The sequence below is a fragment of the Chenopodium album genome, chromosome 25 (assembly GCF_948465745.1).
Source record: "Chenopodium album chromosome 25, dcCheAlbu1.1, whole genome shotgun sequence".
Lineage (NCBI taxonomy): Eukaryota > Viridiplantae > Streptophyta > Magnoliopsida > Caryophyllales > Amaranthaceae > Chenopodium > Chenopodium album.
In genome coordinates this window covers 27,062,620-27,086,467 of record NC_137858.1, presented here as the reverse complement: position 1 = coordinate 27,086,467, position 23,848 = coordinate 27,062,620, and the positions used below count along the sequence as shown (strand labels likewise).

Sequence of the window (23,848 nt, the reverse complement as noted above, 5' to 3'; positions counted from 1 at the left end):
ATGCCGAGACATGACTTAGACCATTGATTTATCTAATTATATGTTAATATTATCATAGAAAATTTTATAATATGAATGTATACTTTACAACGAATCTAACAATGTATTAAACAATAACATTTGATTTTTATATATTAGTAAATGGTTTTTTCACCATATACCACCAAAAATTTTCAAATTCGTCATATACCACTGAGATGTTGTACAATATCACAAATGTTTTTTTTGGTAACTATCGTTAGTATGCCGTTTGAATTATGTTACATATACCCAGTTTTTAAAAGTTATTTCACCATATACCATTAATTTAAAAGATATTTCACCAATTACCCAGATATTACAACTATTTTGTTAAAAAAGAACTAGTCGTTGAACAATTGTAATGGCTAGTTTGTGTATATAAACGTGCATATAAAAATAGCACATTGGCAATACATAGGGAGAGTTTTATACACTAACAAGTCGATTGTTAAAAAAAAATAAAAATAAATAAATAAAAAAAAAGGTAACGTGACCACCAAACTTCTAGATGGTGTGAGTGTGTGACGAAAACCTTTGCGGTACTGAACATCCGCATATCATTGTAAATTTGTAATCACATGGCCAATCGATAATATTGACTTTTACATGAGAACAATGTTGGTACATGTCAGATAACATTACGTCATTACCTCTCTTTCACCAAAAAGAAAAAAAAAGAAAAATAAAAAAAAATAAATTACCTCTTGAGTCCTGAGTTCTAGTCCTTCCAAAGAAGTCATATTAGTACGATGATGTTTTTAATGTATAAAAAAGTCGGTAGAATTTACAGAAATTCAACATTTACTTTTGACGATTCACACCATATTCCACCTTTAATCACATATTCATCATGCTACATAGTACATACCTTCATATTTTAAGTTGTTCTTATTTTTTTTCCTCTTCTAACTTATATATCTCAAGTGTCCTTTGTAAAATCTGAGTGAATCTCAAGTATTAGTTAAATAATGGCAAAATCTTGTGTTTGTGTGAGTTGTGGACTCCATCATGAAGCTGAAACTAACAGAAAATCGACACCGGAGCTTCGGAAACATAAGGAGAATCCGTTTGCAACTCGAGGGAGAGAGGAGTTCTTGGCACTAGTAGCAAAGGTTCAAGATAAGAAGCAAAGGATCTTAAAACGAAGTGAAACAGATAACGCGTTGATGGTTCGTTTTACACACTCAGATAACAACAAGCTAAAGCCAGTTATTATCAGAGCTAAGAGTGATATTGGACGGAAGAGTTACAACACCCAAGCTGTAGAAAAAGCACAAGAGGAGGAGAATCCAGTAGAGAAAGTTAACATCAATGTAGGGGAGTTGAAGTGGCAGCAGAGATGTCATGACTACTTGGTTGTTATCGTAATCTCGGCTTCGATTTTACTAATGTTTATGGAAATATTATGCCAATTTTGTTGAGCAAAGGACTGAATATCTAGCAGAATCAGATGCAGCTTCAATTTTGGCATGGATAACTTCAGATGCTCCAAAAACTGTTATGATCAATATGGTATTTCTGGTGTGAAAAGTTTTTTTTTTTTTTTTTTCTTTTTCATTAACTTTCTTAGGGACAGTATGTTAGAAACCATTTGCGATCAACAGATTAATTTCATTTCTGATTGTTGAAATTCTATTTAATGTAATTAGATCATGGATCCATTCACAAGGGCTTCGAATTGAATGAAAAATTGATCATGGTTTTAAATTGAATGAAGGTGTTATCACCAATTCGCTGCCTTACTATTGTTTAATGTCATATAATCCCTTTTAATAATTTATATAATATTGTACTTTTTGTAGTTTTATTTCTACTGAGACAGCCAAAGCACGTGTTGTGTGCGGGATAGCTAGCCCTTTACAACAAAGGAATATCTCTCTATTGTTTAATTAGCCTTAATTTTTCTTGGATTGTGTTTGCACTGCACATGGAGTTAATCGTCCGCTGCCGAAGGCTCTTGTTTTTTATGTTGTAGGATATTCTCGAAAATGTGATACAACATGTTGCACCCTTATTTAAGTAGTGAAAAAACACAACGTGCTAACACTTTATATAGCAATTTTTTATATTAATATATCTTTTGCGCTCATTGAGCTAATTGGAAATAAAAAGGTACATCATATAGCAGGACATGATGGTACATAACAATTAACAATACATATATAGTAGTGGCATTAATACATAATATTATTCAAATACACATGATTTCACAGTGCTCAAAACTTAATAGATAACTAGAAAATGAACTGAGACAAAATGCTTCTAACAATTTGGTTTTGTAGTAAATTAACCCTATGCAACCCCATAATTCCCTTAATAATTCCCTTGAATCCCTTCTTGCTTTCTTCACCATTTCACCGTTGTCAGTTTGGTTTCCTTTCTTTCTTGTACAACTACTTTGGCACAATCATAGATTAATTTCGTTATATTTAATGTCCTTTAAACACAATTATGTAAGTCGTTAATTTCGACCTTCACAAAATATAGGAAAAAAAACTCCCACATAAAGCAACAACCTTTCGTTGTCTAGTGACTAATGTTGTGATGTAATAAAATCATAACCCCCATTAAATTAAATATTGAAAATTTTAAACTTTATTATTCAATTCTTCATTTAATTTCTAATTAATTGATGGGTCTTAAGAAAAATTACAAAATTACACTTGGCGGTAAGAAGGTAAAACTTTATCATTCCATTCTTCATTTAATTTCTTATTAATTGATGGGTCTCAAGAAAAATTACAAAATTGCACTTGGGTGTAAGAAGGTAAAAAAATATTTTAAGGGGTATAATACTCTGTACACTATTCATAAGAACAATCTCCCTCTTTTTATAAGGGAGGGAAAGAGAAATCTATATTATTATTGACTTGAAAAAAATTTATATTAAACTTAAACTATTGATGAAAGTATTTTTAGCACACTAAAATTATTTTTACTTATTAGAATTTATTTTTACATATTCTCCATTTCTTTTAATAAATTAAATATATCTATGTTATTATTAACTTGAAAGTATATTTATTGAAAGTATTTTTTTACCAATAATCACTATTATTTTTTTAAATAAATTAATATATATTATAAATGGATTTTATTTTAAAGAACTTTTTTAAACGAATTTTATGATGGAAATAAAACTGAGTTATAGGATATTTATTAAAAATTATGATTAATTTTGTATATATGAAATATTAGAAGTATACAATAAAACTTTATACAACAATTTTATCTTGAAAAACCTATCCAAATATCACTTACTGAGTATCATATATGTGACAATAAAACCTAGTTTTCGCCTACATGGCGTACAACTGGAATACCAAGTATCACTGTCTCGTAGCCTGGCTGCGAGACTGACTTTATATATTAGTAATATGATATGATATATTTCGAACACGTGTTTATGCACAAAAATAGGTGATTAGTTACTCCGTATTATTCAATTGAAAAGTGAGTGTATGGTAGGATATAACGAGACACCCCCTTAAAATTGCGGTATAACCTGAGGGAGGAATTACATGTGATGCTTGATAAGAGCAAACCCCCATTAATCTCCAAGATAAACAAAACAAGTTTATCCCAAGAGAAGAAAAATAAAATATATTAAACTCTCAAAAAGTAATAAATGTGGGTCCTATATCAATAACGGAGGTCATTGACGACGTTTGGTGAACTACCCGGGTTAACATTTTTTCCCTCTTTTTTTTCTTAATTTTGCTATCTTGTTCCTTTGAGAAATTCATCAAAGCATTCAGCAATGGTGATTCTATTTCAAATCTGAACCAAAAACCACCACAACCATCACCATCTTCCTCTTTCATCTCCTTCCTCCTGGACTCCTTCAATCCACAATCGAAATTCAACCACCACCTTCATCTTCTTCGTGCAAATCGACCACCGTACCGACACCGACATTGATGGCGGCTCCGCCGCCAAATTAAAACGAAAACCCTAAGAGAAATGGAGTAATTTAGGGCATGGTGAACCCCAAAGGGTAAGTGAGCTTCCCCTCTCTCATAGTTTTCTCCATTGAAAGCGAAATTAAGCTTTGATTGAAGGATGAGGAAGATGATGTACAGAGCAGTGCGGGTCGGTTACCATGGTCAATTGCAAGTTTTAACGTCTGTCAAATGTCTATCAGCAAATGACAACTGTACCCACACTATTTAATTGGGAAATGACGAAAATAGGCCTGGATAAACAACTTTTGTTTATCGTGGGTATAAACTTGAATTTTCTCTGCTTGATAATATACAAAAACAAATGTTTCAGATACAGACAAATTAAAGCAATAAAAAATTCTACTAACATTAGCATAGGAAATTTGTTGAATAAATAGCAGAAGTAATTCATTCAATAAACATCACATTTATTAAGAATAGTACACTTCAGATCTCTTCAGAAAGTCCGAAAATTGATGCTAAGAATCAGCATATTAAGAAAATGTATGAAGTATGATCCAAAGATGAATACACTCTGGCGGTTCTGCGCACCTGGATATCAGTGAGTTGTTTAAGCAGAAACCCCCTCATCACAATAGATGACTTGAGACGACCATCTGAACTAGGCTTACAATGGCCGAAACGGTCCTGTTTAAGTTAAGCCTGTGCAATTTCCACCCATTCAACATTCAATCTAATCAATAACTCCTCAACAGATCTTATTCCTGAAAACAAAGCAAATCTTTCAATATGGATCAAAACATACCATGATTGAAACCAAAAGATATAGATGTATAAATTTGCTAGCTACATTAATTCATTAGAATACTTGTACCTTAAATCTTTTTGAACGTACATCATCTGGACTGTAACGAGAATTGTAGGACGAGCGTCTTTCATTTCTGTATTGCCCAGCCCCAACTATCGGGATTCGGCTATTTCCTTGTGTGTAACGCCTGGCATTTTCAAAAAAACCATCTTTGTCCCAAGTTAATTCATAGTCAGCCTTCATGCGTGATCCTTCCTGCAAATTGTAGTCCAAGTATCAAATTAGAAATAAGGGAGCAATAACATGTAGCATCAGAAATTCATGGTTAGCAAAAACTGTAGCCCCATTCAAATCAAAATTATAGTTTCAGCAGTAATAAGTCTAATTCAGGAAACATAGATTTAGTTCACCAAATTCACAAATCCCAATATATTCCTCGTCTCTAAATAAAAGCCCCATTTTTCTGATTGGGGTCATTCAACTTCAATCAAACATTATGCATAGTTCCTCTCCCACAACATGTGCCCATGACTCAACAAATATAATACTAGTTTTTTTTTTTATAAGTGAAATAATTATTGTACTTTTTATTATTCTAATTTGTTGAAATATAATCTCTGTTATAATTGTTGTATGCCAAATAATATAATGGTTAGGATTTGTTCAATCATAAAAGCAATAATAGCAAGAATAATTTGGGCGTCTATTCCTGCTCCTTATTTCAATTCTCTTTTAGTTGAATAAAATATTAACAATAGTGGAGTGGGAGACTGGAAGTAGACTTTCTTGGATAATTGTTAAACATAAAAGGAATTCTTTTAACCTAAAATCATCCCTGAGTATAGGCATTATTTCCAAAACAATCATAAATACATTAATTCCTACTAATGAATTTACCGACTTAAGTTTTAATCTGTACCCATACAATTTTACACATCACAACCGTACCCCCCATTAATCTTTTTTTCCATTACGCTTTGTTTGGATAACAAATAGGGAAGGAAAGGAAGGGGAGGGAAATAGGAGGAAGGGAGGTGAATTCCAATTTCCCTCCAAATCTCTCCAATTTTGGAGGGATTATGTTTATGAAAGGGAGAGGGAAAATGGATCCTTCCCTCTCTTTTCCCTTCCTTCTCCCAATCCTTTACCCAAACAAGAGCGTTTGGTCCCCCTCCCTTTCTCTTCCCTTTCTTTTCCTTCCATTTTCTTTTATCCAAACAAAGTGTTAGTACCCCATCCCCTACCACCACCACGGTCTCTCCCCCTCCCCCTCCAGGCTACACCACCATCAGCACACCTCCCCATTCCCACAGTAACTAGCATCATGATCCAAATTCTACTTGTGGTGGAGAAAGGGTAGAGGGCTGTCCTGGTGGTTGTGAAAGGGAGAGGAAGGCAACTGTATATATGTACTCAACCCAATTATACATATAAACACAACATCTTTATAATATGAAGATATTCATAACAATTAATCAGATAAACTATTGCACTCTAATTTTGTATCACATTACCACCATTTATAAGTGACTCTCATGTAACACATACATGACACACACATCTCATGAGTAACACACATGACCTATATGTACTCCAACTTGCCAGTACCATGTGTCTGAGAAAGTCAGTGCACAAGCATAATATAATTATTCCCTCCATGGAGTGTTTCAAAAAGTTTGACTCACTTTTACTTTATTCTATATATGGCAATTTCATAATATCACCTTAGCCCCTTATTTCACTATATTTAGACCTTTCAATTCACTCTCTTATGGTGTGTTAGAATAAAGAAATTGGAAAGAAAAAAAGGGGAGGGAGGTGAAGGGGAGGGAGGTGAAAGGGAGGGGAAGGGAAGAAAGAGTAGTCTTCCTTCCAAATCTCTCCATTATTGGAGGGATTAATTTCTTTCAATTTAATCCCTCCATTTCTCTTCCCTCCAATTCCCTTCCTTCTTTACTTGTTATCCAAATGAAAGATACCCCATCCCTCTATTTCCTTTCTCTTCCTTTCCTTCCATTTCCTTCTATCCAAACACACCATTACACACTTTATCCACCTTTTTTTTTCTCACCTATCCACACTAGTACTTTGTAACTCTTACTTTATCTACATTTTTCTTACTTTCCACTACATTTTCCAAACATTCCTACAAACAAGAATCTACTGAGTCAAACTTTCAGGGACGAAGAGTACATACTTCCTTTTTTTCTTCAAGTGCTTCTAGATTTGTCATTGTGAAGCATTTACCATGACGAACATTTTTATCTTCAAACTATGAAACTTGGTGGATTGATTTCTCAAGATCTCCCCACCCCCATCCCTCCCTTTTTTTTTTTTTTTTTTGGCTAGTCATCTTGCAAGTAAAGTTCTATACTTTGCCATAAGCATGAAAAATATACTATTGGGTTCCTCCAAATATTTACTTAGGAGATTATCTATTTTTTGCAATTATATTAACCTACAAAAACCAAGTTAATATTGTTTTGTCTTCCTTAATATATTAGGCATTCAAAAACATAAAACAAAGAAGCGCAAAATCATTGAGTTATTTCGTTAGCTAAAAGAAAGAAAGAAAAAAAAAAAAAAAAAGCAATATAAGGAAGATAAATTCCAGAGGATTTCCGTATCACAATAAAGAAAAGTTAATCAATAACACCAAAATAAAAATAAAAAAAAAGATTAAAATATGTGTGGAAAATTACTTACACTATGTTTAAATAGAGAGAAATGGAGGGAAAGGAAGAGAAGAGGAAAGGAGTGATGCATCAAATTTGTTTGGACAGCTAATGCAAGGAGGGAAGGGGAGAGAATTAGAAGAGGAAATGAGAGATGCATCATCCTTTGTTTGGACAGCTAATGAAAGGAGGGAAGGGGAGGGAATTAGAAGGATCCATTTTCTATCCTCTTTTAATAAACCAAATCCCTTCATTGTTGGAGATATATGGAAGGAAAATGGAGATTCACCTTCTCCTCCCGTCACCTCCCTTTCCCTTCACTATTGTTATCCAAACATAGTGTTAATCTGTTCGTATTTAGACAACTTAAGAAAGTTCACTACCTTAGTTTTAAAAAGCGCGCCTAGGCACACTTGATGCGCGAGGCGTAGCGAGGCGGCCCTCAAATCGCCTCAAGGTCCTGTAGCGTGGCGAAGTCAAGGAGGCGCGCGCCTCCGCGCCTTTTACTTGAGGCGTGAGGCGCTATGAGGCGTCGCTTTTGAGGTTTGAGGCGCTTTGAGACACGTGCTACTATTGTTAATTTAAAAAAAAACAATCTGGCTTCAATTAAAGAAATAGAAGAGAGAGAAAACAAATCTATTTGAAAATTAAAACCCTAGCTTCCCGATTTACGTTGGGTCTCAGCCAGATCTCGCCGGAAACCGTCGCTTCTCGCCGGAAACCGTCGCTTCTCGCCGGAAACCTATCTACTCTAGCCGGAACCTGTCGATTCTCGCCGGAAACCTGACGATTCTCGCCGGAAACAACCCAAGCTGTGGTGGATCTTGCCGAAAATCAGGTTAGCTTCTTCGTTCTCTGTTTCTTTTTTTTTTTTACTTTTTATTTTTTTCATTTTTTTTGTACTGCTTCTTCGACTTATTTTCGTGCTCTGTTTTTTTTTTCTTTTTTTTCTTTTTATATTGTGTTTTTAAAATTTGTTTTTGTTTTTTTAATAAAGTACTTGTATTTATCTTCTGTATTCTGATTTATATTCTGTTTTTTTTTTTTTTTTGGCTTTCCAGTTTATTTATTTTAGTTTTTTGGTTCCAATTTTTTTTGTTTTTCTCTGTTTATAACTTTATATTTATTTTGTTACTGCTTTCTGATTACAGGAACATGGATGAAGAGTCCCTTCCTTCCACCGGATCATCCGATCCCGACCCGGCTAGAAAATATGGAAAACCGAAACCTAATAATAGAGTTAATTGGCATTGTGGTTTTTGTGGTAAAGTGACTAAGGGAGGGGCACATCGTTTAAAACAACACTTAGTTGGTGGCTTTAGGAATGTCACTAAATGTCCAGAACATGTGAGGGAGGAAGTTAAGACTTTTAAGATAAACAAAGCTCAAGCAAAAGTGGATAGTCAAATGATGCCAAGCATGTCCCAACTTGAAACGGATGATGTTGATGAAGAAGAGGAAGATGTTGTCACAAAACGTGAAAAAGTTGTTAAGAAACCTAGGCACAAAGGTCCTTTGGATATGTTTATCACTTCAACTCCTAAAGAAGTAATGCAAGCTAGGAAGGAAAGGAAAGGAATTTTTGGTGCTTGTGATAAGGAGTTAAGGGAGAAAACTTGTAGGACAATTGGTAAGTGGTTTTATGATGCGGGAATTCCATTCAATGCGGCTACCTATGCTAGCTTTGGAGCAATGATTGAAGCTATTGGTCAATATGGTCCCGGATTAAAACCACCAAGTATGTATGAGCTTAGAGTTCCTATCTTGAACAAAGAAGTGAAAGATGTTGAGATGCAAATAGAGGAGAACAAGAAAGAGTGGGCAAGTAAAGGTTGTTCAATTTTATCCGATGGATGGCGTGATTCGGTTGTCCAAAAGGATATAATAAATTTCCTTGTCAATTCTCCTAAGGGTTCCGTGTTCATAAGATCATTGGATGTTTCGGATGTTGTGAAAGATGCGGAGTTATTGTATAAACTTCTAGATAAGATGGTGGATGAAATTGGAGAGGAAAATGTTGTTCAAGTGGTGACGGACAATGCATCCAATTATGTCAAAGCCGGTATGAATTAGTAAATAGTCTTGTCACTCTTGTTATATGTTCAATTAAATTTTACTAATTGTTTTGCTTTGTAAGTTTTTATTTAATACTTTTTTTTCCTTTTTTTGAATCGTAGGAAAATTACTTGAATCTAAAAAGGCCTCATCTTTATTGGACTCCTTGTGCTGCTCATTGTATTGATTTGATGTTAGAAGACATTGGCAAACTACCAAGAGTTTTGAATGCAATAAAGAAGTGCATGTTCATCAATGGCTATATTTATAATCATACCTCTCTTGTGAACTTGATAAGGAAGTTCACACAACAAAGAAATTTACATAGGCCATTAATTACTAGGTTTGCAACATCTTTCATTGCACTAGCACAATTTCATAAGCAAAAAGGCAACTTGAGAAAGATGATAACCTCTCAAGAATGGAGTGCTTCCAAGTGGCACAAGGACTCAGGAGGAAAGAGAATTGCAACTTATATTTTGCAAGCAAGCTTTTGGAAGAATGTGGTGTATGCTCTTAAGCTAACAAGTCCCCTTGTTAAGGTGCTTAGACTTGTTGATGGGGAGAAAAAGCCTCCGATGGATACATTTATGAAGCCATGGATAGAGCTAAAGAGACTATAGCGAAGACTTTTGAATTAAGAGAAGAGAACTACATTAAGGTATTTGAGATCATTGATAAAAGGTGGGATAGTCAACTTCATCATCCTTTGCATGCGGCGGGTTTTTATCTAAATCCGGAACTTCATTATGATCATTCCGTAAATGTAAATTGTGAGGAAGTTTTGAAAGGTTTGTATGATTGTATTGAAAGGCTAGTTCCGGTTGTGGAAATTCAAGATAAAATACTTGCAGAGTTGGATGAATTTAAGAATGCTACCGGTCTCTTTGGTCGTACAATGGCAATTAGGGGAAGGAAGACCAAATATCCGGCAGATTAGTGGTCAGCTTATGGTGCAACAACTCCTAATCTCCAAATGTTTGCCATCAAAATTCTTAGCCTCACTTGTAGTGCTACAGGTTTCACAAACTGGGGTGTTTTTCAACAGGTTTGTACCTTCACTTTTATTGATTTATCTAATATGATTTTATTTTATTACATTATATAGCTTATATTATTCTATTTTTACAGCTTCATTCTAAAAAGAGGAATCGATTGGCACAAAGTCGATTAAATGACATGGTTTATGTCAAGTATAATCAAGCATTGCAACGGCGATACAAGAGGAAAGACACCATTGATCCCATTGTCTTAAATGAAATTGATGAAAGCAATGAGTGGCTACTTGGAAGAATGGAAGAAGAGGAGGAGGAGGAGAGTGATTTTGTATTTGAAGGGGAGGACTTGACTTGGAGTACAGTTAGTAAAGCCTCCGGAGCTAATGAACCTTTCTATGCTACTAGAGGAGCATCAAAAGTTGATAAAGGAAAGGGAATTGCTAGTGGCTCCACTTCTAAACCACGTCATACAATTGTGATAGATGATGATGATAATGAGATTTATGATGATGAGATGGAAGAGGATGTAAGTGGAGATGAGGCTTATCAAGAAGAGGAGGATGTGTATGATGATTCATCGGATGAGATGGATTACTAGTGTCTTAGTATGCCATATAACAAGCTTGAAGACCTACTATGTTTGCTTTTCTTTCTACTTGATTTACTTTTTATGTTGAATGTGTGATTTGCTTTTTAGTTAAAGAGTTTCATGCCATTAGCGCCTTTTAAGGGTATCTTGTAGTTCCTTTGTTAAATTATGCATTAATAATATGTTATTTTGATTATTTAAGGCTTATATTTTGGTCTAGAAGTAAGTTATAAGGTTTTGGGCACTTAAGGTGCGCCTCGTATCCAAGAGGCGCGCACCTCCGCTTTGCGCCTCGCGCCTAGGCTCTAGGGACCCTTAGCGCCTCGGTGCGCCTCTCGCTTTTTAAAACCAAGTTCACGACACCTATGTTACATTGACACGGGTACGGGTATCCGATATTGGTACGGATCCGAGTGTCCGATACGTCACTCTTAAAAATTTAGGACACGGGGACACCGTCTTAACTTTGGACTCGGGTACGAATACGGCAATAAAAGGGAAAAAAAAAGATAATTGTGGCAAATTCCCATAAAAAATGTTAACAAGTTTTTATTTTTTAGACTATATGGTGTAGTACTATACTACTACTATTTACCTAATCTAAAAATGTACTGCACAAATTAAATAAAAAAATATATAGTACTACTCTTATTTACTGTGCAAGCTTTAAAAAGTACTCCTCTCTCCTCTATAGCAGTACTTAAAAAAAAGAGAAAATGGAGTGTGGGGTAGGGGTAGGGGTAGGGGTAGGGGTAGGGGTAGCAGTACTTGTCGAGTTGTTGGTCTTTCTTCAAAAGAAAAGTATTACTTTTCAGTCTATATTTCTCTCCAGCCATAAGCCATTTATTTTTAATTTCTCTCTCCTCTCTCCTCTATATTGTTGATTCATCTTCTCACCATTTTTAAAGCTCCAAAGAGCTTGAAGCCATGAACTCGCTAAAGCTTGAAGTTTAATAGTATGAATTTCTGAGATTTAATTAACGGCCGTACCCAAGTGCAAGATGACGTATCCGGAACGGATTTCATACCCGGATCCGTGTCGGGTCGTACCGACCCGGGTATGACGGCAATTTTGCCGTGTCCGAGTAACATAGCACGACACTATGCTTAGATGACTATAGTTAGGGGGGGGGGGGGGGGGAAGGGAAGCAAAAAGGAGCTAAGGGGAAGGAGAGATTGACGTTCCATTTTACTTCCAAACCTCTCTCCAAAAATAGAGTGAATTTGTCTATCAAACGGGAAAGAAAATGAATCCTTCCATTTCCTTTCCTTTCCCTATATCTTATCCAAATAAGGTAAATTATATCCCTCAGACCCTCACTTTCCCTTCCCTCCAAATATATCTTTCTAACTATAGTATTAAAGATATTATAATTCATATAAATTTGAACTACAAAGGAATTTCAATTCATGAGTCGACCGGAAAAGAAATTAGTAGATTTGACAATGAATAGCATCTGCAAACTGTTCAGTGAGTAGGCAACCATCCATTTACACTGCTACAACTAATTTACTGACTGAAATGTTGGCCAAAACTGGAAATACTGTTGAGAGCCATCAGATTAGTGTAAGTTACTCTCTATTGAAATCAGCATATTGACTGTTCAAACTAGAAATTAGCCCAATGATGACGTGCAAAATACTATTGGCTATAAAGAAGGCCTTCGCTGGCTTCTTGTGAGTATTAGATCCAAAAGCACAAAACATTAAGCCCATCACAGTAAGGAACCTAAGGATTATGCCTACTCCTGGCTTGTTTTTGGTGCAGTCCTATACTCCTATTATATAATGAAGGTTTACTTTTGGCTCTTCGGTTCTCCTGTCCTCCCTAATAGAAGTCCTTTGTAACTAATCAATGCATCAGAATGTTACCATGAATCAAGAAGCTTTGTAATACCCAGCAAGCCCGACAAGGCCTTTAATGGTCTTTGATAGGTGTAAACTCTAATCTCAGCCAAAAGTCCTTAAAAATGTATTGCTACTCATAACCCAAACCAACAAAATTGTAGCTCACAGTAAATATATGAAAGTCATGGATATACATCATTTTCAGCTGCAACATATTCTGATATGATAAGTATATATATCTCATCGAAAAGCCCCTTGCAAAAAGGAGGATGATCATAGATTCATAGGTCTCCTACTCCTTGAGGAGTTGAAGTAAGAGCCCTATGGTGCTTTCAAATCTCAAATGCAGGATTTCTTTCATTATAACTAACAACTGTCGTGAAAAATGGTCCGATAAGAATTTGGTCAGTCATAAAGATTCCTTCAGCTAAATAACAGTATAATACCATTGACTTCAACGCATGATCTTTAATGGAAAGATAAAGGCAGATTGTAAGAAAAGCAGGCAAGAGATGTAGAAAAGCTGAACACGTTACCTTTTTCAATGAACGACTGCATAGAACTTTCAATGCATTGTAAAATTCCTTGTGTTGCTCAAACTGAACGACGACTTTGCACTGTAAACCTGAAATTAGATCTTCATCGTCTGTATCGGTATCCTTACCTGGATCATTGTCCTCAGCAACATTAAGATTCCTATTATCAGTGAGCTTGGAGATCAATAAAATTGTACGCAATTATCAATTACGTATCTCTCAGTCACAAGATTGATCAGAATTAAGTAGCCATATTATGGTCATTGAACAAAATGATCAAAGAAGCTTAGCAATATCAAATCTTACAAAAAAGACTCAATGTAATTACTGGAAGCACAACGAGCTTTAGTAGGGTTGGGCCTTGGAGGAAATGTTAGTTACGCAGGCCAGGTTAGCTTTATTTCCTAAGCCAAGTTGCTTGGCTTGTAGCTCAGGTAATTCCACTGATCAGTGAGCCTTACGTAGCAGAAGAAATGTTAGTGATGCAGGCCAGGTTATCCTTATTCCCTAAGCTAAGTTACTTGGCTTATAGCTCAACTAATTCCACTGATCAGTGAGCATAAACTAAGTCAGCTGAACATAGTTATAGTTAGGTCAATTATGACCAAGGACGGGAAGCCCTCACTATAGGGTAACTTACTGAGTAATCTCTAGCTACTTATTAAGGCCTCGATAAGCTAATCTTAAGCGATCAACAACCTTAGTACCAAAGTATGTTAAGCTAAACAGATTTGTGCTCAATCCCTGAAAGTTGAGTGTCTAAACTAGCTACACTAAGCAGCAGGGCCATGATATATTAGTTGACAAGGTGTAACCCATGGGAACCAGTTGGACCTTCATCAAAATTAGCGAACTGATAAATTAAGCTTAAGATAAGATAGAGCTATCTAGAATATGATAGATTTTGACCTGATCTTTACCTACATGAGTAAACAAAGAGCATAACTGCCAGGGATGCGAGAGGGTAGCGTGAAGACAAAGGGAGTGAAGGAGGCACCTTTTTAACGGTAGCTAAGGTAGCTTCATGCATGTAATGCAACAGCAACAGCAAAGTTTTCCCCTTTCCAAGTGTGGTCTTTAATAGACCTACTAAGAAGGGGATAGTGGCACTCAATTATACACCACAATACAAAAATGATCGGACATAAGACTTACATAGACCTCCACCTAATCATCGTAGCAAAACAAGATGAGTAACATAACTTGGCAGGCAGCTACAAATTGTTACTAAAACAGAAAGTCAATTTGAGTCTAGCAGATAAAGCCAAGAAAGGCAATGGGAAGATACCTAAGTAGCTAAGCAGTTTTTTAAAACACTAAGCAGTAGCTTTGCCCAACTTTTTTAGTGTAGCAGATAAAAGCATTACATCAAGATCATACGAAGGAATTTTAGAAGTTTGTTTCAAATTCAGATTGTTTTGCAATTTGGACAATTTTGAAACTGGGCTTAAGAAGAATTAAAATAAATGGTGGGCTTAAAATAGAAATAAATATGGACTACAAGAGTAAAATGAAATGGATTTAGAAACAAGATTAAGTACTCCTTTATTACAACACTCTACCTGAACCAAATGACAATGAAAGGTTTTCCTCATCAACGGGTTTCGGTTGGGGACACATTTTTAGGTGTCTACATATAATTAAATCTAAAGTCACTATGAGCAATGACAAATTCAGTAACTAATTTATGCAGCTAACAAAATAACAAAAAGCTTCAAGCAAATACATGACAAAGAGACAAATGACGGAAAAAAAAAAACCAAGTAGAATATCAGAATAAAGTTAACTTCAAACCTTATTTTCCCAAAGGTGGAAAAAATGGTATGTGTAACTAGCATTGATGGTTTAGATGACACACGTGGCTCTGCAAACCATCGTGATGGCAAACCTCTCAGTATAATTGTATCTGGCTCCTTCTTTCCTCCCCTTGAATAACTGCCTGCCATCCATAACTTACAATTATTAGCAAGTGATGAATAAATTCTAGTCTAAAAAATTACAACGTGAAAAATTGCACTTTCACTGTGGCACTGAACAAAAGTTAAGAATGCAACTTCAATAATCGACCCTAATGGCTTATCCATGAATTACAATGAGCACTTTTGCTCAATGGATGCCATTTTCTTCATTAGAATTATAAACCTTATCCTTACTCCTATAACAGGCTACAAAGATTAGCAAATTTGTTCCCCAAAAACCAGTGAATTAAACACTTTTAGATGGCATTGTAGTAATTTCAAAGTGTGCAGGTTCAAGAATACCCACAGCACAGGGCCCCCCAAAATTAGTGGAGAATGCATAACAAATACTAAAATATTGAAAAGCACATGGGGGTGAGAGAAAGGAGGAGAGAGATGTGTAAGTAAGACCACTTTTAAATGTACACTGAAAGCTTATATAACCATTGATTATGTAGTAATACTATTTCTATACGTAGTTATTACCACTGAATGAATATATAGTATCACTATATACATACATAGTACCACTAAATGTTCAATGATACTAATTGATCATCTAGTGATACTATTGATCACCCAATGGCACTACTCCAGATTCCGAATATGCGGTTACATGTTATAACCCTCATGCCCCTAGTTATGCATTTACTCATACCTCACTAACCTCCCTTTAGAAGGCCTCAAATTACTGGGCATGAGTTATAGTGCATAATTCCTCCAATTTTTTATGTAGGGGGGGGGGGGGGGGGGAGGGGGGGAATACACCATTGTTCTTTTTAGGAATTTGCAAATTAATTGCACCATTTATATTTTGGGTATGCTCCATACACTTTTTGTTTGTGTTCACACACCAAATACCCCTATCACCCTTACTCAAATATATACCCTAGTAACCTCACTTTTATTCTCTTTCCTTTGTTTGTGCTACATTGACATTTTTGTTATTTAATTCCTTTCTTAATCTTTGTACCCAACCCAAGTGGTGCAATTAAAAACATGGAGGAATTATTAAATATGTTAAAATTTATTAGGAAAAATTGCCCTGATTAATCCCAACTTTGCTCCGTCCGCCAATATTAATCCCAACTTTCGTTTATTCACTATCACTCGCAACTTTAGGGGTATTAATTTCTATTGCACCCAATAGGTCATCTAACTTGATGTAACAGGTCACCTAAAGATGTGTTAGCGTATGATTCGCTTAAAAAATAAAAATTAAAATAAAATAAATAAACTTAAAAAATAAAATAAATAAAATTAAAAAAAAATTTAAAAAAAAAAAAAAAAAAAAAAACACCTTCTCTTTCCTCCCTCCTCCCCCTTCCATCTCAGCTTCCTCCCCCTTCCCTTCCCTCAAGGCAACAACAGACGCCGGCAACACTACGTCCCCTTCCCCCACCTCCATATTGCCGCCTCCCTGTTTCCCTTCCTTGCGCATGCACTTCATGCACTCCACCAACCTCCACGCTTCCCCTTCCTTGCAACTCCACCAACAACAACCTGCTGCCACCATGACCAGCCCAACCCCTTCCCCCGAGCGTCGGTGTGCTTCCCCGATCACCTCCCCTTTCCTCTTTGATCACCTCGCAAACCATCCAAAATCCCCCAAATCCTAACCCATAACCCTAACATTCGAAACACAAGGCAAATCGGCAATGGAATCAGCCACTAACGGTAAAGGGTTGAAATCAACCATTTATCCCCAACATCGACCGATTTCGGCCAATTTTGGTGGTCAATTTTGGGGATGGGGGTTGTTTTTTGGCGGGGAAACGGCCATGTAGGGCTGCGTTGATTTTGCGTGTGGTGGCTGGCTGCATGTGGGGAGGGTGTGTGTCGGTATTGGTAGTGTGGTGGTGGAGGTGGAGCAAGTGTGCTGGATTAGTTTTAGGAAATTTAATTTTTTATTTTACTTTACATTTTTCTTTTTTAAAAAAAAATTTCTCTTTTTTTCAACCAATTACATATTGACACGTGTGCAAAAAAAAATCTAATTCACATGGGTGCAATAGAAATTAATACCCCTAAAATTAGGAGTGATGGTGAATAATCCAGAGTAGAGATATTGTTGGCGGACGAGGCAGAGTTGGGATTAATAGGGGCAATTTTTCCAATTTATTATTATCGATGATTGTCATAATAACATAGCATGATGTAGAGCTTCTTGTCAATATTGCCACGTCATAAGTTCAATGTCATGAACTTTCTTCCTGCAAAACTCTCTCTATTGATTGCAATATTCCCAATACATAAACCACTCCCCAAAGCATCAATTATTGTCTATCCTAGACTACTACCCTTGAAGCTATCATCCAATTGATAATTACTACCACCTTTTTTCATTGATATTGAACAAATGTTCCAGCTTCATAGTTCACTTTTCTTTCAAATCAATGAAAGGATATATAATGTAATACATAATGATTCAGTGTTCATTTCTTAATAAGAGGTCAAAAAAGTTAAACAGCAATCAATATCTCCATTTTCCATTTCTTTTTCGAATGTCTCAAACACTGTTATTACTTTCAATTTTCAGAACATGAGAATTGACATAACGAGAATTAATCAACAAATTAACAAAGTTGGCAGCTTCAAGAACTGAGTAAGTAGTTTTCATACTTCATACTTCCTCTGTTCTTTTTTACTTGACCTGTTTCATTTATCACGCTTGCCAATGCAAAACTTTAACCGTTAACAACTCTTATTCTCCATAAATTAAAAAGTACAAAAGTTATATATTATGATAACACTTAATGAGACGATTCTAACAAGATATCACATTAATATGTTTTTCTATAAATATAATTTACAAAAGACGGTCAAAGGAAGGTTGATGAATAGTGTAAAAGTCAAAGCGGGTCAAGTAAAAAAGAACGGAGGAAGTATGAGTTTGGAGAGTTGTGTATTTTTTTGTGAGTAAATTCATGTCCGCTTGCAGTTTGGTTACCTCAGTGGTTTCTTTTCATTATTTGGTTTGTGTGTACTTGCTTAGCTCAAAATAATCAGAATCGTTTCATAATAAAATTGTGCCTTTTCATTTTTTTTTTTTTTTGGGTGCATTACTGCATTTAACAAAATTATCACAGGACCTCCATTACTTTATGACAGTCTTGTTCATACATTGCATAATTCATCAACTTTCCTCCCGCAAAACTCTATTGATTGCATTATTCCCAATACATAAACCACTCCCCAAAGCATCAATTATTGTCTATCCTAGACTACTACCCTCGAAGCTTCATCCAATTGATAATCACTACCACCTTTTTTCGGTGATTTTGAACAAATGTTCCAGCTTCATAGTTCACTTTTCTTTCAAAGCAATGAAAGGATATATAATGTAATACATATTATTAAAAACGCATTATTTTAACTAGTTAAGCCAACAGATTCAATAAGGGGTCAAAACAGTTAAACAACAATCAATATCTCCATTTTCCATTTCTTTTTTAAATGTCTCAAATACTATTATTACTTGCACTTTTAAAAACATGAGAAAAAAAAATTTAATTAAAAAAAAAAAAATTCCCTTCAACTGAAAATTGACATAACGGGAATCAATCAACAAATTAACAAAGTTGGCAGCTTCAAGTACTGAGCAAGTAGTTTTCACACTTCGTATGAGTTTGGAGAGTTGTGCATTTTCTTTGTGAGTAAATTCATGTTGCTTACAGTTTGGGTACCTCAGTGGTTTCTTTTTATTATTTGGTTTGTGTGTAACTTGCTTAGCTCAAAATAATCGGAATCATTTGGTAATAAAATGTGCCTCCATTATTTTATGACAGTCCACTTTGCATATTTTTAATTAAACTATCCCTATTAATTCAATCAACGAACATACTAACAATTTTCAAAATTCAAACAGCTGAAGAATTACCAGGTAAAATCAACAACACTTCCCACACAAAATCCTTTAATGTTCAGTATTGAAACCACTAAAATACTTTCTTCAGAGAACTAATCATTCACCAAAATTCACACAAATGTTCAGTATTGAAACCACTAAAATAAAACAATTCAACTCAAACAAACATGCTACCATTTTTTTACTACTCACAAATAATACCCTTGTTACAATTAATAAGACACAAAGGTATAAAAAAAAAGAGAGTGATCAATTAACAAACCTGGTCCAAAAGCATAGAACTCCAGCCACTCCTTTTTCATCTTTTCAAAATCATCCGAAACCGGCAAATTAACACTAACCCTAAACTTAACCCCTTCCAAATTAACCTCCATACCATCCATCTTCTCCACCAAAACAATCCGCCATTCCAGAAACTTCTTCTCTAATATCTCCTCCAATCCGCCATCAAAACCCTTGATCTTCTCCGCGGCGGAAACAATAAACCCTAAATCACGAACAAAGAGGGATGCAACAGCAATGGCGTCTTCGCGCTTACGCTTCTTGAGGTCTTTGAAGCGGCGAACAATGAGGTCTTCTTCGGGGATAGTGATAGGGATAGAAAAGGAGGATTTGAGGAAGTTGATGAGGGATCGCTTCAGCTTCCATTCGTCTAAGGGGGTAACGCTGGCGTCGGCGCGGTAGATTGTGAGGCGGAGTTTGATTCGAGGAGTGAGAGTGAGGCCGTTTGTGATTTCTACTGAGTCTGTTGGTGGGATGGAGTCTAGTGCTTTCGAACAACTACTATTCATGCTTTTCGAGTGGACTTTGTGAGTGGAAGTTTTGGAGATCGACCGTTAGAGGAGTTGCAGAGTGAGATTATAAGGATGAGAAGTTCAATTTTTTTACTCCCTCTCCCTTGTTTTTCGAAAATTATGTCTATTGTGATTGAGTGACCGAGTGAACGGAACTTATCAAACTTATTGAAGCTGAACTGAACAGAAGTTATTGGAGCTGAGCTGAACAATTGAAAATAAGCGGAAGAGAAAAGGCCCTTAGTACTCCCTCCAATCTATTTAATGTGTTCCTTTTTATTCTTTATATTTAGTATCTTTTCTTTTTTAATCATTAACTAGTGTGTGTCCCGCGCGATGCCCCGGAGTGCTATTTTGTATTTTGAACTTTTTTAATTTGATAATTATGTTCAACTGAGTATGATTCGGGAATTACCTCGGATGTTACGGTTTTTTACCTCATATGTATTTTTTTTCTAATCTTGTGAAAAATAAATAAATTAAATGACCTCTAATTTTAAAGGAATATATAATGTTAATTATGTGAAATTTAAAACACTAATAGAAGTTGGTTGAGATGGTAAGTGTACAATCTTTATTTGTTGGAGGTTGCGGGTTCGAATCTAGATCAAACCATAATTTATTTATTTTGTTAAATGAACTTGCAAGCTTATGTGTCACATGCACTTTGAATAATGACGTGGCATTGTAACATGGTTTCATCTACGTTGAAGAGTGCCACGTGGCACCGTTCCTTTAAAAGGAACGCCTTTTAATATATAGTATAGATAGTATAGATATAGATTTTAGACAAAATTACCCTTATTTTACAATTTCAATACTCAAAAGTCCTTATTTTTCTATGTGCTATTGTACTTATGTACTATTTTTTATAGGATTTTAATACTTATTCTTTACATTTAGTAGTTGAGGAGGCCTGGTTTAGCAGGGTAAATAAGCAAGCTCCAGTGAGAGTGGCTAGATGTGCGAAGATGTTGTCCTCATGGGCTTCTAGAAGATTCGGTGATCTTAAAAAGAAAATCAAAACGATCGAAGAAAAATTGGAGGTACAAGATAGAGACCCGGACGGACGACGCTGCTATGTTGGAGTTATGTAATTCTTTGTCATCCAAGCTTGATAATCTACATCAACTTGAAGAGTTGTATTGGCATGCTAGAGCAAGATCGAATGACCTTCGTGATGGGGATACAAAAACCTCATATTTCCATCACAAAGCAAGTCAAAGGAGGCATAAAAATACGATATCTGGATTGTTGGATGAGAATGATGACGTGTAGCGTTTTGGACAGGAAGATTTAGCGTAACATGTTGCCTCTTATTTTTCCTCCCTCTTCAAATCCGAAGGTCCACAGGAGATTGAAGATGTTATGGCCGACCTTGATTCTGTTATTACTGATGATATGAATGAAAGCCTAAACAAAGAACCAACCGGTGAGGAGATTAAAGCAGCTCTATTTCAAAATGATTATTTTGTTCCATAATCAGCAATCAATCTGTTTACACACGGAAAGACTCACATTCAAAGTAAAAGAGCAATAGCTGCGAGGTTTATTTGAATGGGATGGTTGTTTAAACCATGAGTCAAGGATGCATGATTATAAACAAACATTCCTCTAACATGAAACTCACAAGGTTCAAGTCATGAACTTGATTTGTGTTCCGAACATCTTTAAGACTTTAACAATGTCACATCGACAAGAACGCACTCAAGGCTTTATTATATAAGCCCTTGATAGTTGCACTCAAGGATTCGGAATCGTTCTAATTAAGGCAAGCAATTCTTACTTGTAGAAACCGACAAATTAAAGAAAAGGGTTATTGTGCTTTGTATATATAGACAATTGACTCCGAAAGCTAAAGAGGATTCAATTACTTCAACGTTTCACAAGAATTTGAAAGAATATGGCTATATTAAAATGTGAATAAACTGGATCTTGAGTAGCTCAATAGTTTAGTGAAGTATAGAATCGACTTGGCAAGATATCTTACCTTTGGAAGGGGTGGCGCATATGGATATGACCCCACAAGTTAAACTTGCTTCCATGGTTTGGTGAATTCACAAACTCGGATGTACCCGTCGTTGCAATGAGCGTTCGATTGGGTAGATGGAGCGTGAATTCCCAGAGGGTTATAGCCAAACAGTACTAGAACCAGTCAAAGCAAGAAGACAGATTTTTGGCTCAGTATTGGAAGAACTTGGCACGAGACAATAGGGACCATCACGAGGAGATGGCCTTGTCGCGCCGCGATATTGCTATCGCATCGAGATAGAGCCATCGCACTACGATGGGCACTGTTTTCTCAGCGCTAGTTCCTACATGCCTCAGCAGCTTTCTATGTTCTTACAATTTTTCAATTTTCGCAGAGTTTTTTTATTCTAGTTGTGAAAGATATTTCCCAAATTTCCTACGTGTAAAAAGCCTATGTTTTTTACGCATTACGGATGGTCTATCCAATGCAGACCTTTTTATGCTTATGCCACAATGTTAATAAAAAAATTACGCACGTGAATATTTAGAACTATTCGAGTCTCATCAACTCATTCTAAATTAGTGCCAAAATAAATTTTAGGAATTAAAATTGAAATCCTCCCCAGTGGAATCGCAAAAAATTGTAGGGAATATTTCAAGCATCCCAAATTTGAGCCCCACTGTGATCATGCATTTAAGCATGGTAGCGTCCAAAGGGAAGAAAGATAGAGCAAAAGAGTCTCCAACAAGTTTTAGGAACTTGTAAACCATTCATAGGGTGAAGGTTACACCCCTTCACGATCCTAGAGATCGCTAACTCCATAGTGGTCTGGAACCATGACTTGATATTCGGGGATGAAGGTACGAGTCTGTAGACACCCATTTGTGTCTCCCCAAAACAAACCCAGTGATGAATGCATTTCACATCGAATGATAATTGAATGAGGTGAAAGTGTGGAAAAGTCAAGTTTGCGGTTTAGTTTTATTTAAAATTCTCTTCTCTTTGTTTTTGAAAACAACTCTATTTATTAAAAATAGCCAAACCAGTTTAGTTTGGTCCATAGTAATGGTCCAATAATAGTGTAGTTGGATGGGGCTCGAAGAGACCTTTCTAACGATATATTATAAGCCCAATTCCGATGAATATTGAGGAAGTTATGGCCAAAATACTAAACTGGGCCCGGTTAATTATTTACATACGGCCCAATGATCTAGAGGAGGGCCCAATGTTAATTATTATTAGGATTAATTATAACTTTCTAGAAGTTTCTAGAAGGTTCTTTTAAATTCTAATATTATTAGATTTAATAATTATTTTAAGATGGATTTTTATTTGGAATAAAATATTATAATTTTATTATTATATTATTATTTTTAAAGATACGTTTTATCTTCTGTGCGGATTCCTTAGATCAATTTGGTTAAAGATCGGATTCCGCGCGGAAAAGCGCGTGCAAGTCAGACTGTCGCCAAACGACAAGTCTGTTGCTTGGCGACAGACCTTGTCGCCTCGCGACAGACACTGTCACCTCGCGACAGCGTGTAGTTTTATTCCTAATCAAATTCTATACTTTTCCGGACTATTTTCCTTATAAATAGGATCCTAAACCTCCATTTTCATTCATTCACAATCACCCAATTCTCTATATTCTCTCTTGAGCAATATATGCTTTCTTTCTCTCTCTCTCTTTCTAAACTACCTTTTTACAAACAATATTCCGTATACACAAGATTTAGAATCATCTAGCCAAGTTCGAAGTTGTCTTCGCCCTAGACGTGAAAGGTTGATATTTTTTGAGGGTTTGGTCCAAATCTAGTCTAA

The 23,848-nt window shown here is 35.7% G+C and overlaps 1 protein-coding gene and 1 pseudogene across 2 annotated transcripts; one reads left to right on the top strand and one right to left on the bottom strand.

Annotated features, from left to right (window-relative positions):
- Nucleotides 1-4,307: 4,307 nt before the first annotated feature.
- LOC145614279 (uncharacterized) lies at nucleotides 4,308-20,163 on the bottom strand. Of its 2 annotated transcripts, none has more exons than XM_081669306.1 (5): nucleotides 19,524-20,163; nucleotides 15,230-15,374; nucleotides 13,436-13,595; nucleotides 4,801-4,989; nucleotides 4,308-4,690 (listed from the first exon to the last, which is right to left on the bottom strand). In XM_081669306.1, exons 1-5 carry the CDS (start codon nucleotides 20,050-20,052, stop codon nucleotides 4,685-4,687), a joined length of 1,029 nt encoding a protein of 342 aa, XP_081525432.1. In that variant the 5' UTR covers nucleotides 20,053-20,163; the 3' UTR covers nucleotides 4,308-4,684. The 2 variants fall into 2 exon arrangements, with proteins under 2 accessions (XP_081525432.1, XP_081525433.1); XM_081669307.1 differs by having other exon boundaries at nucleotides 4,822-4,989; nucleotides 19,524-20,162.
- Nucleotides 8,565-11,324, top strand: LOC145615668 (uncharacterized; annotated as a pseudogene).
- Nucleotides 20,164-23,848: the final 3,685 nt, after the last annotated feature.